At 38.5% G+C, this 17,686-nt stretch overlaps 2 protein-coding genes across 2 annotated transcripts; both read right to left on the bottom strand.

Annotated features, from left to right (window-relative positions):
* Nucleotides 1–1,275: 1,275 nt before the first annotated feature.
* Nucleotides 1,276–3,216, bottom strand: odam (odontogenic, ameloblast associated). Its single transcript, XM_010744928.3, has 10 exons — nucleotides 3,170–3,216; nucleotides 2,995–3,067; nucleotides 2,868–2,903; nucleotides 2,719–2,766; nucleotides 2,388–2,636; nucleotides 2,213–2,269; nucleotides 2,005–2,133; nucleotides 1,638–1,670; nucleotides 1,432–1,494; nucleotides 1,276–1,311 (listed from the first exon to the last, which is right to left on the bottom strand). The coding sequence occupies exons 2-10, from the start codon at nucleotides 3,052–3,054 to the stop codon at nucleotides 1,276–1,278; spliced, it is 711 nt and encodes a 236-aa protein (XP_010743230.2). The 5' UTR covers nucleotides 3,055–3,067; nucleotides 3,170–3,216.
* Nucleotides 3,217–8,968: 5,752 nt separating this feature from the next.
* sparcl1 (SPARC-like 1) lies at nucleotides 8,969–14,115 on the bottom strand. The gene is made up of 11 exons (XM_010744896.3): nucleotides 13,987–14,115; nucleotides 12,997–13,052; nucleotides 12,785–12,850; nucleotides 11,798–12,703; nucleotides 11,298–11,397; nucleotides 10,818–10,939; nucleotides 10,606–10,726; nucleotides 10,363–10,499; nucleotides 10,072–10,220; nucleotides 9,749–9,897; nucleotides 8,969–9,502 (listed from the first exon to the last, which is right to left on the bottom strand). Exons 2-11 carry the CDS (start codon nucleotides 13,048–13,050, stop codon nucleotides 9,474–9,476), a joined length of 1,833 nt encoding a protein of 610 aa, XP_010743198.3. The 5' UTR covers nucleotides 13,051–13,052; nucleotides 13,987–14,115; the 3' UTR covers nucleotides 8,969–9,473.
* Nucleotides 14,116–17,686: the final 3,571 nt, after the last annotated feature.

Genomic DNA, 17,686 nt, shown 5'->3' on the forward strand with positions numbered 1-17,686 from the left:
CATCATCATCATAGAGTAAGAAATTTAATTTTACTCACAGAATCAGCAGAAAAACTATGAATATTATTGTCGTTATTAATGGATATAAATGACTGGTAATCTATCCACAGCATGGTGGAAGAGGACCTCATCATCACATGGTATAAAAATTAATTTAACTACTTTTAATAATTGTTACAGTATCACTCAGATAGTTTATTTTTTGCTGTTACTTGTTTTACAGGGAGGAAAACACAGTCCTCCAGAGAACGGGGTATACTGGCTCTTTATTTTCTAAATCATTTGATGGTTTGCACAGAATTAACTTGAATTTATTTTTAAGACAGCTGTCTTTTAATTTTTCCTTCTCTTTATTTCAATTGCAGCAATATGTGAAGCTCATCTACAACTCCACAGAGCCGGTAAGCTCCTCGCCCAGAGATGACATCTGTGCTTACTCTACATTATTTGTTGTCTGTGTATAATAATTATAATAATTTCTCTTTTCTTCTGAAGAACACTGTCTCTGTTGAGTTTGGGGTTGTGAAACCTGTAAGTACAATAACATTTGTCTAAATCTATCTTTTTATTGTTGGTATGTGCTTATTTAATCATCAAGTTCTATTTTCTTTTCTATCAAACAGTGATATTAAGCACATGATATGACATCCTCTCTAATAACAAGGATTCAAAGTTTTCCTTCTAATATTTTACAACTTTTATGATATCTCTAACATGTGTTTAGCTTGTGTAATTAATCGAAATACATTTCTTATTTTCAAAATGAAGCTTGGTGAGACAGGCGGGAAATAATCCAGAAGAAGTTTACTCACGACTATCAAAGGTGATTGCACAATGCTACTTAAGTTTAATTATACGATTGGAAGTTTGTTGATTGCTGCTAAACACACTTTTTTTTGTCAGGAAGACACCAACAGTTTCAAGTTTGATGATGAAGAAACTTTAAAGAAGATTATGTTTTTCTTTGTTGTGGCTTTGTCTGCAAAATCAATCATGTAATCTGGAATTTTCCTGTAAAATTCTATCTGCATACCACAATAAAATTCTCAGACAAATGACTTTGGCAAAGTTTTTTATTCGACATAAAAGCGAGGAGCAGATTCCTGAAAATGAGTTTCAATGTAATATAAAAAGGATTGAGTACAAACAGATTTCATCTGGGGAGACTCGCACACTCCAGTGCACTTTGCACAAGAATGAGCAACAGTGGCCAAACAGTGACGAAATTATTAATTTTTTTCCTGATCATCTTGTTGTTATTTCCAAAAATGAGATCTAAGGCTCGAACAAGAAGGGGAAGTTGGAGTGACCCTGGAGAAACGTGAACAAAAAACCAATTAAACGGTAAAACTGAACTGAAACCAAAGTTTGTGTGAGGGCATACGCACATTAACACTTTAAAACTTGAGTATCGTATATATAAAATCTTACCTCATCAATCCCTGGACCAGATGCATCACCACGAGGATCAGGAGGAATCGTAGTAGACTCTTTCTGTGTCCCCATTGGCCATGTCTGATATAGACAGAGAGTTACAAAAACACAGAAATTAGACTTAACTGGTGTTTCTTTCCCTTTCCCTGGTTTTACTGGTGAAATGATAGAAATGAAGAGGTTAGTCTATGTAGTGGACTCACTCTTTCTGTTTGCACCTTAGGCTGGGAAGCTTGCTGAAATGGGAAGATATGCATGAAAGTTATATTACAATAGTAACATATTTTGTATATATTAAGTGTTTAATAAAATCCTTTAGATGTGGACATTAAAAGATAACAAAATAAAATAAACAGAACTGAAATGAAATGAACTGAGGTAACTTCATTTCTGTGGTCAATAAGGCAGACAGTCAAAATTGCTTCACAGTTGCCGCACATGATTCAACATCTGCCGCTGTGTTATTAGCATTCAGTCTTGTCTTTAGTCATCATAGACTGCTGCATCAGCTCTTAACCTTAGTTCAAAGTGGCAGAGCTCTTTAACATCAACGTCATCTTGCATCCTCACCTGCAGGGGGAGCTGTGGTCTCTGTGTGGTTCTCTCCAGGGTTTGCTGCTGACCGTTGTTGGGCTGCAGCACTGCATTGTTCCTCTGCTGAGGATATGTGCCGTAAGAAGGCATAAAGTAAGAGAAGCCCTGTGGATGATAGAATCAAGTTAAATTTTGAAGGGAGATATTGAAGTTAGCACACAGGGCAATATGTTTTACTTCATACCTGCTGCCTGGGAAACTGAGGAAATCCATAAGCCGGGTACTGGAAATGTGGAAACATCTAAAAGGACATTTAAAACAATTATTCATTTCTCCATATGACTGTGAGGAGTCTTGCAGCAGAGTGATAACACAAAACAAATAGACATCACTGTTATCTTAATGCTGTTTATCTGTACCTGAACAGGGTTTTGGGCCTGCTGAGGGACATTAGGAGCATTTGGGTCCACTGGACCCCCAAGCTGCTCTTGCTGGCCATTGGGAACAAACATAGGTGTAAATGGGTTGCCCTGGTTGGGCAGAAACAGCTGAGGCCCCTGAGGACTGAAAGGACCGGCCATTTGAGGGTTCAGGTTCACCACTTGTGGAGTGAGCAGCACCTCAGGCTGCTGCTGCTGCAGCACATACTGGGGTAATAATGAAGACGCCTGGAGAAGAAGGGAGTTGGTTCAGTTTGCATACTTGATCTGATGAATGCACATAGTATTAGTGGTAACAGACTTCCAGTACCTGTGCTTGTCCAAGAGCTGCCAGAGTTAGTCCATTCAGTCTCAGGATCTGAACATACATAAAAATGTAGACATATTATATACTTAATCTGGTAATATTATTCCTGAATGAAGGGTGTTTGCAACCAACAAGTTTTGACAGATATTTACCTCATTGCTGTTGCTTGCAAGAATTCCAATCTGCACCTTTGAAACATTAAAAACATTTAACACATGTTAATCTGCCATTTTTAATACGATATGAGAATACTGTAGAAAAACAGAGGTGTTAACTCACTGGAAGACCAAAGCTTGTCCTGAATAGACAGACCAACAGAAGGGAAGTTTGGAGCTTCATGATGTCTTACAGTCTGTAAAAACATATTTTTTAAAAAACGTACAATCCTACCGTAAATTTCACAATGTCACAAATAAAACCTTTACTGAAACAACGAACGTTAAAATCATTTTACCGTTTCTCTGGTTCTGCTTTCACTGTCTGTGTGCCTGCTTCCTCACCTTGTCCAATATCCCTTTTAAATCCTGAACATGTGAGCTGTTATAGTCCCCTGCCAACCCATCCAGACAATGTGTGGTCAGTGTGACAGACGTTTCTCATGGCATCAGACTCAGACACTTACAACACAGAACAGCTAAGTATGTCATTAGGTGTAAGTCATGTCTCTAAACACCATGACATGGTCTGCGTCAAGTTGTTAACAAGTCTCTGAAGATCTGACTTTAAAAGCGTACGTGCTTTCAGCATACATTACATACCAGCTTTTCACTGACTGCCAGAAATCAATGACTGAATTCATTTTGGGGGCTCTATAAACATAATTCACTCCTTATAGGTTATCTTAAGTAAAGTTTATGTGCATTTGTTGAAGTATGACACTTCAGGGTGTAATTACAGACAGTTAAGACCAACAGGATTTTTGGCAATGTCATGAGAAAAAAAAAAGGAAAACAGGATCTAGGAGCTTATAATCAGACATTTGTCAGAGGTTGTTCATTGTGCGCTGACTGATGTTGGTATCTAATTGGCAAATCATGACTGTTAATTGTTGACTGAGATATGATTTTTGTTGAGGACACAGAAAAAAAAAAAACTGAAAAGCTGTGTATTTTTTTTGAGTAAGTTAGTTCAAATATATATTTTAAAAAATCTAAGAAAAAGAGAACTTCATTTAAAATGAAAATCAATGAGCTCAGTTGAAACCTCTTTAGATTAAAATGATGAAAACTTGTTGTTGTTTTTAAACCTAAAATGTTACAAACAGACCAACGGACAGATAAATTAAAAGTGAAATATATTAAGGTCTGCAATAAATAATAATAGATCGCAGATCGACTGCAGATAATCGCAGTGGAATCAACACGACACAATCATACAACATAAAGACTTCTGCAGTCAAAAACAGGTGTAGACTAAAGCAGCAGCTCATAATGCCAACCCTTTTAACAAGAGGTATAGTGCATATATACAATATACCTATGTGAGATCAAGAACTTACATCAAACAAAAAAAAAAGTGACACAAACAGTATAATGTATCGTCTCATCATAATGATATTTTACTTTAACATAAAAAAAAACATTAATGATGGCTCCATATCTTAGATTTATGTTGTCACAACAGCACAGCTCATATTTGTAAGTCCTCACTCATGAAACTTTAACTGTCGTGAGTGAAACCCAGAAAAGTTTCTCTTTCTTTGGGTTTTATTCCAAAAGTTTCCAGGTTTAATTCAGTGCAATAATCCAGATTTTATTCTCACTCTTTATGAGACATTGTGGTATCATGTTTTATTATGTTAGATGGCAGCAGAAAAACTGCTGATGATTGTACTTTATTGGTAATCTTTGTGAGAATCAGTTCATTGGTGTGAAATGACAGAGTTCCACAAAAAAAATTAAAATCAAAGAATATTTTATTTTCATTGGACAGTAATCACATATTTTCTATTGGAATTCATTCCAACGTGAGTTTCAAAGTGATGCATACCACACAAAACTTCCATAATCATTTGTGATGATTGGTGCAAAATCAAGTTTTAATTTATTCTTGCATATTTTGAGTAAAAACTGTTATTCACAGAGTCATCTTATTTAGCTGTATAACGAGCTTCTCAGTTGCAGGGAGTTGGTGTCATTGTTTCAGTAGGAGCTGGAATCTGAGGAAATTAAGACAGAACAGTGGGTAAATGATGAATGACACCTTACATGTTCATATCAGACAGAGATGATTGTTTCTTTGTTTGTAATCTTACCTGAGTATCCACGGTGTTCTTAGAGGTGCTGTCCTGTTTCATTATTTGACGCTGTAGAGTCAAAGAATAACAATTAGCCAGTGTAGCTTTCATCAGTAACCACATTACACATGTACAGTTTAAATACAGTTTCCTACCCTGAATCTTCTGAGTGGATCCAGCTGAAGTGGAGGCTGCTGTTGCATGGCGCCACCTGGGATCCCCTGAACAAAGACAGAAAGTTAATAATTCTAGTGATTTGTTATATTTCTACAGGTCATCATGTAACCTGTAATAAAAGTGTGTTACGGAGTGACAACAGTGAGAGATTACCATCTGAGCCTGTTGGGGAGGATTCACCGGTTGCATTTGTTGAGGGACTCCAAATACAGGAATCTGCCAGTAAACAAGAAAGCAAGGAATTTATGTTGGTTTTTTTTGTGTGTGTGGTAATCTGAACCCCGACACAATATAAAATGAGTTTTAACAGTATATGCAACACTAACCCCATTGACTGCAGGGACAGGGTACACATTTGGAACAGGGGCCGGTAAAGCATAAGCCGGAAGTCCAGGAACAAACTTTGGGACAAAGAAAGAGAGGGTGCAAATGTTATTGTTTGCATCAGGGTCATTGTAGCTTAGTATTATTGGAACATTGTACAATATTGTTGTATAATGGCATCCATTATCAACTCAGGAAACTTTAAATGAAGAAGAGTAACAACAGGACAGCACCATCTTGTGGCGTATGTTAGTTCATCATTATAACCTATGCTCAATGGAAAAATAAGAACCTGATAGACTGACCTGAGCAAACTGTGGCTGCCTAAAGAAACCTGCTCCACCACCAGCTAAAACAGGTGGGTTCAGGCCTCCCGCCATGATCCCAGGGATTGCTCCATTTGCCAGTCCTCCATTCATACCTGCCAGCAGTCCTGCGTTACCTCCAATCAACCCCCCGTTACCTGCCAGCAATCCTCCGTTACCTGTTGCCAACATAGCCGCCAACAACCTCTGTGTCTGTGTGAAAGGGGAGAAAGAAAAGAGCATTTGTTCTAATTCTGATTATTGCACTAATCATGCATACATTATTAGTATGAAGGTTTATTACCTTGCCTGCATTGACCTGCAGTGAGTAAAGAGATCAGAAGTTACATACACTGCTTTGTAAGATAGATAGATAGATAGATAGATAGATAGATAGATAGATAGATTGTACTCACGTAGCAGATGGTTGCTACAAATGTTGTGATGAGAAGAAACTTCATTTTTTCACCTGAAACCTGTAAAAAACAAACAGAATTGATATATTTCACTCATAAAATCTAAATATGTTTGGTAATATATGCATGATATGTTAGTTTATTAAAGCTGAATTATACATTAATCACATTATTATAATATCTCACAATATACAAAACATACCCTTGTTCTTGTTGTACTATGTGCCAAGGTGGACTATAGTTGCTCTCTGAATTTAGAGCACCTTTTATCAGACCCAGAGATTATTACGAGCCAATTAGAGAGGAGAAAACCAACTTGTTCATGAACTATATTTGTCACCTATGTGTCATTGCAACCTGCGATATGACATCTTTTTTGACTCTTTCCAAAGATTTAGAGAAATCTAATGCAGTGAGCCGCTTATTTTTTTCAAAGACACTTCACCCCATTCAACCGTCTTACATTGTTCTTAGTACAGCTGAGCGACCACAAACAATAACAGAGTGATTCAGCGTCTCGGGGAATGGTTTGTGGAGGTTTCTGGAAGCTACCGGCTAAAAAACCAGCATGTGATCCAGCTAAATGCTGTGGGTTGCGGTCACAGGAGGCAAACAACTGACATCAACAAGTGCTTTTATGAAAGAAGCATGAAAAACAAGTGTGCACGCTTAAATTTAACATTTACCTAGAAAGCAGTGCATTCTTTATGAGAATGGACTTCAGGGAAAACCCTAGGCGAGAATAACATTTGTTTGTTTCATGTCTGGAAGTGCACATTTCATGTTTCCTGCTTTGATAATATATTACAAGTTAAAATACTTGCCTCAGGCATGCATGGAGGCCTAACTGTAATATGCAAGTTGCTAAAAAAGCTGCTCATACCACACAACAGAGGTGACCACAAAATGCCTGACCTCTTTTAATTAGCAAAAACCTCTCACGTTACTAATAACCAGGAACAGATATCTGTCTGTCATGTTTCATCAGCACATTTTCTCAGGATGTTTAGAGCCATTACACTTATTCCCATGTGTCTGGCTGGGTGTGTTGTCACGTACCGAGGCTGTCTGGGGCTTTGTTTTTTCTTTGCTGCTGACATGGCAGCCCGCAGCAGACCAGGTAAACACCCTCTGTGTAAGTCTGGTCTGGAGCTTTATTCTAATTACACACTGTCATGCAGTTCAAATCAAAGAACATTTTCTTCCTGTTTGCAGTTTAATGTTTCCACATATGGTATTTCCCAACATAATTATGTAAATGTGGTTTTCATATGTCTGATTCTTGAATTTATAGCAACTGATTTTGTCCCACAGGTTTTATAAATAAGAATCCGGGTCGCTAGGAATTCTGCCATGATGTGAGTCAGATCACCATGTTTACAAGTAATTGCAAGCAGTATACTGTAAATAGGAATTTGTGCATATTTGTACCAGAGCCACACCCATGACACTGCTTAATGTTATTTGTTATTTTTGTGTTTTGCTCAATGACACTCATATTTGGGCTTCAGGTGATGTGAATTTAAAAAAAAAAAGTACTGCATTCATATGTTTGAATAAAGACTCAGCAAAATTCCAACAACTGACTTCAATCATTTATTGATTATAATGACAGGGATTCATAAATGTTTGAGCATGAACAGCTCAGGAGACAGGATCTGGATGTAGGAATTAATCATGAGATATCTATGATGTCTGACATCTCATTGTGCTTGCTTCTCCTCCATCTCCATCCCAGAGCATTCTTCCTCTTCTTCAGCTGCCATCACCTTCATCACCGGAGACTGTGTCCTCCTGAGGCGAGCTGCCACTGATCGCTGAAACCTCAGTCTGCCAGCTACCGGCCCACCAGCAGCAACCGGCTGTGGCTGGTTGTTCAGCCCGGCCAGCGAGATCAGATGCACTTGGCCGGAAGCCAACAGTGCACCCTGCGGGTCTGCTCCAGCATTTCTCTGTGGTAGTACAGCAAACAGTGTGACCGGCCCACCCCTGGCAGCCTGACCCGCCTGCCCTTGTTGATTCACATTGGCTCCACCTCCTTGCCCCACAAGAAATGCCCCAGCTTGTTGGAGAGCGCCAATGGGAATTAGCTGCTGCAGGGGAGCCTGACCTACTTGATTCCCACCTGGTTGGATAAAAAATGCGCCACCAAGTTGGACTAAGCGTGCCACAAGGGGTTCGCCATTAAGAGGGAGCCCATTCTGAGCCCCAGGGTTGACATTGTTGCCAGCTGCTGCTCCATTATTTACCACTCCCCCATTGGCAAGCGCCTCAGCACTCCCTGAAGACACACCACCCTCCACAGCCAAGGTCTGAAAGATAAGCAGCAGTATGCAGAACATGTTTTATCGCAGTCACAGCAGACAGTCAACAGGTGAAGAGCTCAGTCTTTGCCGCGCTTATATAGAGAGCATCACATTCAGTGATTACCAAGAAAGGTCCAATCAGAAAGCAGCATTCGTCTCAAAACAACAAGTCACTGTAATCATCATGACCGTGCTGCAAGCTATTTTTTGCTTTGTTACCTTACAGTGGGCCATTACTCGGGATTATGTGGCAAAGCTAAACCAGGTATCAGTGACATTCCCCAAACCATTGTAGCAGAGGTCATATTTTCATGTCATGGTGGCATCAGGAGAATTGACCAACCAATAAAACATGATTTTAGAGCATGAACTGATGTTTCCCAGAGCCTTTTGGAGTCGACTGGGATCCACCAATATGATGCAATAACTTTATTTCAGGACTGTAAAGAAACAAAAGTCATCATTACCAACAGGGTGCACTGAAATATGTGAAGTCCATAAAGCTTTAATGTGAGCTACAATGAAACATCGACAAACATTTACAGCATTTGTGGCTAAGATAAAGACAGTTATTGTTTTACATTACATTTGAAATCATCTACTGAGTAATTCTACTATTAATCAGTCTAACATACAAACCACAGTTCCTTTGAAGCCCGGTACTATGTACAATACCTTTTCTACCAATAAGCTGATGTAAACTTTTCCCCAGTTTGGAATACATAAAAAAACATTTTCTGGACAAAACCAGCTAAAAATAATGATATATATTCTAAAAAAAATTAATCTAGCAGCTTAATCTAAATTACAGAACAAAGGTATGAATGTCCAAGCTTAGCCTGACACAAAACTATAGCAGTGACCACCAAAATTTGCCCTCTATAGCGGGAGGTAAAAATAAGTTTATGTATGTGTCAGAGCTGCTTATATTACAGAGGTTCATGGAGGCTTTTCAACAAGCTTGTGTAGTAGTAGACGAGGAAGAAAAAGAAGCTCAGAATAACAGGTTGACGTCCGTATCCTCTGTGGAGAAAACAAATAGTTGGTATTAGTAGGATGAAAATATATATGACAACAATATTTGCCATACGCTTTGCCAGACATGCATAAATCACGGATACATTGCATTACAGAAACTAATTACTATGTACATTATGTAATGTATGAGAAAATATAAGGTCAAATGTTCACTTCTGAACTTCTTCTGTGTATACCCTGCACTACACCTGTGCTTATACAATAATATGTTGGTGTTCCTGTTGCTCTTACCATTCTTGATACCAAAACAGGAAGTCCACTCTTTAAAAGACACCAGCTTGTCCTTGTCAGCGTCACACTCTTGGAAGAAACGGGATGTGCAGTGCTCCATTGGCACCAGAGGGACTCGAAGTGGGGCCAGCTCTGAGTGGGTCAGGAATCTGGATGGGATGGATCAACATAATTTAATTTCATTATAATTTTGAGGCAAACGTTGGACACTATACATTTATGGTACATCAAATCAAAGGTGATTTCAGTGTGGTTTCCAAAACCTACAGGAAGCACTCATGAGCATTTTCAGTGTAAATTAAAGGGCACAGAAGAATGAATACCTGTCAGCTGGGTGTTGGTCCAGCTGGGCAAACTGCCAGTGCACTGGGTAGATGTACATGTTGTAGTTCTTCTCAAAGTCCTGCACAAGGAGCTCAACAGAGTGATCACCAGCATGAAGACGTCTCTCACTCTCAAAGATTTTCTTCACCTACAGAACACAGAACACCACAGTTGAATTGACTCACAACATACATTTTATATGTTTTTCTCAAAGGTGTTATGTGACTTTCCGAGTCTGAGAATCTCAGTTATCTCAGTACAGTACAATACTGTTGCACAGCACATCTTACTCTAAAGCGTTGTTTAGGAGTGAGGAAGCCAGAAGACACCGAGTCGTGTTCGTAGAGCTGCAGCAACACATTCTTAAGCCAGTCCCTCATTCGCAGAGGGAACTGAACCAGCTCACTGTCCTCACATGCAGGTATTACTGAGAAGAGAGGGAAAATCAGGCTCATGTAAATGTTTCCTACATCATACTTCAACTAAAATCTTGTTATTCAAACCATAAACTTTGTACAGTGCTACATTCTTACATTTGCATGACCCAGTGTAGTCCAGATGCAGCCTGTGTCCTCTCTTTGTCCCTTCAAGGTTGCATTTAGTAGCAAAGAGTTCACATGCTGTATCGTATGTTTTGTTGTCCGTCCCACAAACCTACAGATATTGGACAACAAGCAACAATGCAACAATCAAACAGCAGCTGTTGAAAGAGTTGAGCAGTTTTAAGCAGATCATCCGTACTCACGTGATCAAACTCGTTCAAACCGGGAGGACATTCAGACGGCTCTTGACACACACAGCCCGGCTTATTCTCCGCATCGAGTTTACACGTCTTTCCACGTTTGCATGGGAAATTGTCACAGGGATCTAGAAAGAAAGACAAGCACTGCAATGACCTTTGACCTATACTTTGTCTTTTTAACCCAGGAATCATTATTTACCAGGACTGGTTGTTTTGCTTTTATTTTATCATGCGATAACTGGAAAACAACGAGCTATAACAACTACATACCATCCCCTACATTCCTCTCCTATTTGAGTTTGTACAATGATTAAATTCAACTTGATCTCTATTATTCACTCCTTAAGCCCACAGAGCTGTGTTTTGGTAATGACCGTGAAGCAGAGGGACGCTATTCATGCAGAAGTTTTTGCAAAATGATCCAGTCAGCAAATTCCCCTGTGAGGCTGTTGGGATAGTGCATTAGTCAGTATGGTGACAAACCAGCAGGGGCATCTGGGTGACTGCTGGGAGAGGACCTGGAACTGGGGTAGAGATCCGCTGTGGCTCTTATCTGCACTGGATTCATTCCTACTAAAGGACCCTGGGAAAGTACACAGGAAACACGAAAATACAATGCCGTGAGACATGGGGGAAATAGTTGCAACCGCTTATAAATGGCTAGAACAGATTTCAACATCACAACTGAAGTAAATCACATTTTCACCCATGTATACCTGCAATAACAGACGTTTGGCCACTTAGGAGCAACAGATCTGAACACTGACATAAACCTTAGTTAATATGGATAAGTTGTCACCAGCACCACCTTTTAGCTCTGTTTTTGGTCTCTACCGACTTATTGCTATGAGAGTGGTGAACCATGTACAGCAAAGTTCTGGGCCGTTAAACCAAAACAGTGAGCTGAAAGACACTAAAAAGGTCCAGAGTTATTGTTCATTCAAAAATATATTTTTTAGCCACTTCTGTGCAGATTGCATTACCCATTTTCCTGCCCTTCTCCTCTTTGCTTTTTGGACTGTATTGTCAGTGCTGCTGCCCTCAGACTCCTGGGGATCCTGTTGGCTCTGTTCCTGTCCGGTCTGTGTCTCCTCACTCTGTGGAGAGTGCTTCCTTGCCCTCTGGTTCTTCTTTTGCTTCCTTGTCTTTCCTTTGGTTTGACTTCCACTGTCATTCTTACTTTTCTCTTCGTCCTTTCCAGCCACTCGGGTCTGATCCTGATCAGACACTTCCTCACTGTCCACTGCCTCAGTGTTTTGTACGTTTTGTTCATAGTCATCTGCAATGGTCTGCAGTCCTTTCTCACTGGTTTCCTTCTCTTTAACATCTGGCTGGGTGTCATCAGTGTGTGGGGTTTTTTCAAGCTGCAGAGGTGATAAGATGCCACTATCAGCAGCATAGTCAAGATCAAGTCCAGTTTCCTCCAGAAATGCCCCTTGCTCCTCTCTGTCTATCTTTTCCACCTCCACTTCTTCTTTCTCCAGCAATTCAGCATCTTCCACACTCTCCTCCTTTTCTTCTTCTTCCTCTTTAGCATCTTCCTCTCTCTCTAGTTTGTCATCCAACGTCTTCTCCTCCACCTCATCCTCAATGATCTCGCCAGACTCCTCCTCGCTTTTCTCTGTCTTGACTTCTTCTTCCTCCAGCACAATTTCTTCTGCTTCCTGCTCTTCTTCTGCCTCTTTCTTCAGGAGGTCTACCAATTCCTCTTCACTCAACAGGACTGCAGTGCTTTTGTCACTCCCTTCAGTCACCTCAAAGTCTTCCTTGTTGGCATTAGCATTGTCATCGGAGCTCGATTCCTCATCTTCCTGCTCATGGCTGCTGACCTCAAGTGGGACTAAAGTGGGTAAGATCTGTGGTTTGTTGGCCTCCTCTGTGACAATGTCCTTATTGAGGAGAGAAAAAAATATTCATCATCTTGTGTTTCAAATGCAAGTTTTAAAAATCAGTTTAGAGTCCTGTTGTACCTTTTCTTTGGCTGTGTGTGACGTCTTATGCAATCCACCGTGTTTTCCATGAGGTTTACTTTTTACCTAGATATAATATGGATAATTTATAGTTAACATCCATCCAGTTAACGATAAAGCTGCAATAAACAAGTCACATCTTTTGTTTGGCAGTTATTTTGCTGTAAAGTTTAGTGTAAAATTTAAAAAATGTAAATAGCTTTACTACTCACAGACAAGGCAAATGTTGCTGCCAGTAGGCACAGGAATACCAAACAGGCCCTCATACCTGAAACATTCAAATCAATAGTTTAAACATCAGATACTTGGAAATTAAAATACAATTTGATTACTACATGGGAACAAAAGGCTTAAAGGACATTATAAACTATTAATACATTCTAATCTGACTTCTAACTGGGCACAACACAAGACATGAACTTGGCAAATCCTTCAAAGTCAAAACACATGAGTGCATCTGTATGCTGCCAACACTTTCATGACAAGCAGAGCCGCAGGATTGGCCTCCACTGTCGTCAAGGTTACAGGCCTCTGAGATGCGCCGCTCTCTCTCAAAAGTCACATTCAGAGCTAAAGTAAACATCAGAAGCTACCAGACTGGAAAAAAGTTGACTAAGTCCACAAACTTTTTGTCTCTCTGGACGGAAACAAAACAGACACTACTGGGCCTGTCGAGTGGGACAATAGCTCACTGGTTAGGCCCAATAAACCCCAAATAGGTGTAGACAAGGGGGGTCTGTGTGTATGAAAATTCACCAGAAGTATCATACAATAACAAGGCAATGTCACAAAGAACAAATATTAACTTTAACTTAACTGTAATCATCATAAAAGTGACTTTCACATTATTTATTACAAATTATTTGATCTCTTACAATGATTTGCAAATATGAAATATATGATGATATACAAATTCTACACATCCATCAGTAAGCAACATATTATTTACAGTGCATGAGTAAATCATTGTATAAACACTATATTAATAGCCGCTATCTCTTTATATGCATGAAAATAATTAAGGCATCAATATCAACATTGATATAGAGCATCTTAGTAAAGTTTTGATCATCACAAAAGAGGCTACAGTACAAATAAGCCAGCAGTGGCTGCATACACAACAAGTTCAATTGCAAATTAATTATGGAGCAAAATGTCGCACACAAATTACGCTTCAAATCTCTGGAAAAGTCTGATTTTACCTGAGGCTGGCCGTTTCAAAAGAAGTGAGAATCCCGTACAAACACCAGTATGTGCCTGTGTTGAACCAGCGAAGAGCTCAGACTGTCCACACAAACACACAAAGTTTTTTTGTGCTTTTTTTTACTGGGTCCGTGGTGCCAACACTCAAAGCTTTGGGAGGGTCTCTGGGCTACAGAGGTATAGAGGGAGGGAGAGAAACAGAGAGAGAGAGAGAGAGAGAGAGAGAGAGAGAGATCCTATAATGAACTTTATGTTGGTTGAACAACTAAGATAAGATAAGATAAGATAAGGATATGATACGATACAATATGATACGATACGATACGATACGATACAATACAATGCGATACAATACAATACGATACGATACAATACAATGCGATACAATACAATACAATACGATACGATACAATACAATACAATACAATACAATACGATACGATACGATAAGATAGACTTTATTGATCCCACACCAGGGAAAATTACAGCAACTTTCAATGCACAAGTTAAATAAGAAAATACTCATAGATTAAAAAAAAATAACTTCATACATAAGATGATAAGAAGAATTTGAGACAGATTAATAAATAATAGAATATGAAGTTCAGTATTTAAGCTTGCTTTATTGCTGGTGACTGTGGCTGAAATTTCTGGGAAGCAATTCACCGACACAAAATAAGGCTCTTGAGTCAATCAATTGGTCCTTAAAAGGTTTTTTCATTTTATTCTTGCAAGAGGAACAGTTCTACAAATGCACAAGACAGTCTGCAGAAAATGTTCCGGGTGGGGCAGTCCCATGCTGATTCTTTTACACTTCTAAGGAGTATTCGTCATTATTATGATTTACTTATCTAACTGTAGCAGGTGGCTACAATGGAATGTGTTCATCACTATCAGACCTTGCTAACAAGCTCTGCTGGACCGTGAGAACCAAGGTCAAGTTTATACATAAAAAAAAAAACTACTTCTACAAACAACTTGCGTAAATGAGATAGTGCAAGGTACTGAGTGAAACCAAACAAGACTATAAGGCACACAGTGTTATACTTAAAAAACTTTTTGAATATTACTGAGATCAAACATGGCTATATATGATTATATGCTATATACATTTTCCATTACATGACCTACTTGTATTGTCTGCAATCAGGAATTTAATTCTATGTCTCACGTATAGTATTGAATTTATTGTTTTGTTTCTTCTTCTTTTTAAATTTGTTTTGTTTTATGAATATTTGATTATTATTGTGTTATGTATTTGTTTTGTTTTATGAATATTTGATTATTATTGTGTTATGTGTTGGTCGTTCATGGTGAAGTTTAAAATTCAAATCCAAACTGTGTGTGAAACTTGACACTTGAAACTTGATAGGGCAGAAATGATGCAAACATTAGACCACTAGATGTCAGTCTGTCACAAGTCTGTGTTCCTGAAACCACTAACAAGAGTTAATATTGTTTCATGTTTAACAGCACAGCAGCTAATTTTAGACACTGGTAACTTAATTAATTTCCACCCACTGCTTAGTACAGTAGGAGGAGCTACAATAGTTACATATGTTCACTTTTTAACCATTTTCTCTCATTATAATGGATTACAGCTCATTTGACAGCATTTTCACCTCAAGGACCATTCAGTGATGGGTCTAGAGCTTGATGAGTTTGCCCAGTTGTAATATAAATAGACGTTTTAGACTGAATTCACAATTTATTATGAACACTTGCAGTGTGACAAGTGGGTGGTCTCTGCTGATGATGATCATGTGGTATGCGATGTATGTGCATGATAAAGCACCAGAACAGTTGCTAAATGGATCTTGAGTTTGTTTCTCAGCTACTGTGAACTTTACGTTTAGTAATATCAGAATATATACTCATACTAGTGATATTTATTTTTACAGCAAATGTATCATCATCAGCAAATTTAGAAGCACTTTTACTGAAGAAAAGTACCAAGTAAAAAAGTACAAGTCCTGCCTTTGAAATTTAAGTACAAAAGCAAAATGTACTTAAAAGTATCAATAGTAAATATACTTATTTTTCAGAATGTCTACAGAATAACAATTACAGAATAATATCATGTTACTGGGTTATCATTTTTGATGCATTAATTTGATAGTCTACCTACAGATAACTCAGTATTTGAAACATTTCAACTGTTTCTGTAGGTGTTTAACAGATTATCTATAGATTATGTGACAATTCATGAACATAATCTAATCAATATGAGAAAACAGCTGTTGAATCTCAATTAATAAGCTGTTTAAATATTAGAAATGTTATAGGAAGACGAGGTGTTATCCCGTATCTTTCTTTCTTGTTCTTTTAATGTGGCTGGTAACTACCAGCATGTTGGTTATATTCTGTATTATTCATGTGAATCTGCAAAGTAACTTCAAAAGTAGTAACTAAAGCTATAATTTAAATGTAGAGGAGTAAAATGTACAGCCATTTCCCTCTGAAATGTGGTGGAGTCGAAGTAGAAAGTGGGATAAAATGGAAATATCTAAGTAAGATATATCAAAATTGTACTCAAGTAGTTGAGTAAAGTTTACTTATTTACACCACTGCCTACAGCTGAGGGCGCTACACTTGAAGGTCAGTGTCCTACAGGTTACTGTTTCTCCTCGATTAGATAAAAATCCACAACTGGCCTAGAAAATCTGCAGATTCCTCAGTCCTGCCTGTCCTGCTGTAGATGTAAAGAAAGAAAATGAAAAACCTTCATGCATCAGATGAGTGACAGAAATACACCATAAAAACTTAAGTAACCTTAAGGGCAGATGTTGTTGACTGACTGTTGGCCTGCGTGCCACAACAAGCATCAATCATCCTCCCCTTCTAAAGCAGGACCTTACAACAACTGGTAGCTGTGGTTTTGGCGAACAGCTCCAGACTGGTGAACATCCAGTCTAATTACATGTTTCTTTTGCACGGCTGAAATCCCAAATGAGGTTAAACAAGGAATTCTGTAATCTTATTTTAGACCCGACCATATATGGACATCCCGGAAACAATTATGGTCCTCAGGGAGGAAATATAGAAGTCTTAATTTAGGCTTTCTACTGTACATGCCCTCTTTCCAAGAACAAGTTCTATTTTCCAATAACATCATGTAACACTGAGGAAAATATGTATTGAAACATGATTTTTGTGTTGTTCTAAGTCTATCATTAGTGTTTTTAGCCTTAATGTGAATGTATGAAACTTGTTAAGTGAAGTTGTCACATGTTTAAACCTCCTTTTTAAGACTTATATGCATATATATATTTCACTTTGTCTGTAGATGTTTAAATGATCTATGCAGTGACAATTCATGAATATATCCTAACCAAGATGGTTTTTGTGCCTAGATGTACCCAAACTTTAACCAGAGTGGGGTAATATGAGAAAATCAGATACTGAATCTCAATTATTAGGATGTAAAAATGTATTCTCTGCATGTGCATAATCAGAATAATGTTTTATGGAAAGAGAAGTTACTTTTTTCCATTTTTCATTGTCCAGAGAAGCCCTTTGAATCTACCCTTGAGCGAGTCACTACCTGCTCCTTGTAATAAATAATTAGACAACAGTAAAGCTCCAACTATTAGGAGACTAGATAGTAACGAAGAGAAAAAAAAAAAAGAGCACCCATTCACCGGAAACAGGCATGACCCCGTCTGGCCCTCCTTTCCTCTGTGAGTGGGTGAGTTTGTT

Source organism: Larimichthys crocea, chromosome X (genome assembly GCF_000972845.2).
Source record: "Larimichthys crocea isolate SSNF chromosome X, L_crocea_2.0, whole genome shotgun sequence".
In the NCBI taxonomy this organism is placed as follows: Eukaryota; Metazoa; Chordata; class Actinopteri; family Sciaenidae; genus Larimichthys; species Larimichthys crocea.

What these genes read in the sequence shown, in the direction of transcription:
- odam (XM_010744928.3), bottom strand. Translation starts at nt 3,054, where the DNA reads ATGAAGCTCCAAACTTCCCTTCTGTTGGTCTGTCTATTCAGGACAAGC. An exon ending in GACCACAGCTCCCCCTGCAG is followed by an intron (nt 1,671 to 2,004) that starts GTGAGGATGCAA and finishes TTCCCATTTCAG; the next exon opens with CAAGCTTCCCAGCCTAAGGT. An exon ending in CTGGTCCAGGGATTGATGAG is followed by an intron (nt 1,312 to 1,431) that starts GTAAGATTTTAT and finishes ACGTTTCTCCAG; the next exon opens with GGTCACTCCAACTTCCCCTT.
- sparcl1 (XM_010744896.3), bottom strand. Translation starts at nt 13,050, where the DNA reads ATGAGGGCCTGTTTGGTATTCCTGTGCCTACTGGCAGCAACATTTGCC. An exon ending in GTTTGAACGAGTTTGATCAC is followed by an intron (nt 10,727 to 10,817) that starts GTGAGTACGGAT and finishes CAATATCTGTAG; the next exon opens with GTTTGTGGGACGGACAACAA. An exon ending in CTGTTTTGGTATCAAGAATG is followed by an intron (nt 9,503 to 9,748) that starts GTAAGAGCAACA and finishes TTTTCTCCACAG; the next exon opens with AGGATACGGACGTCAACCTG.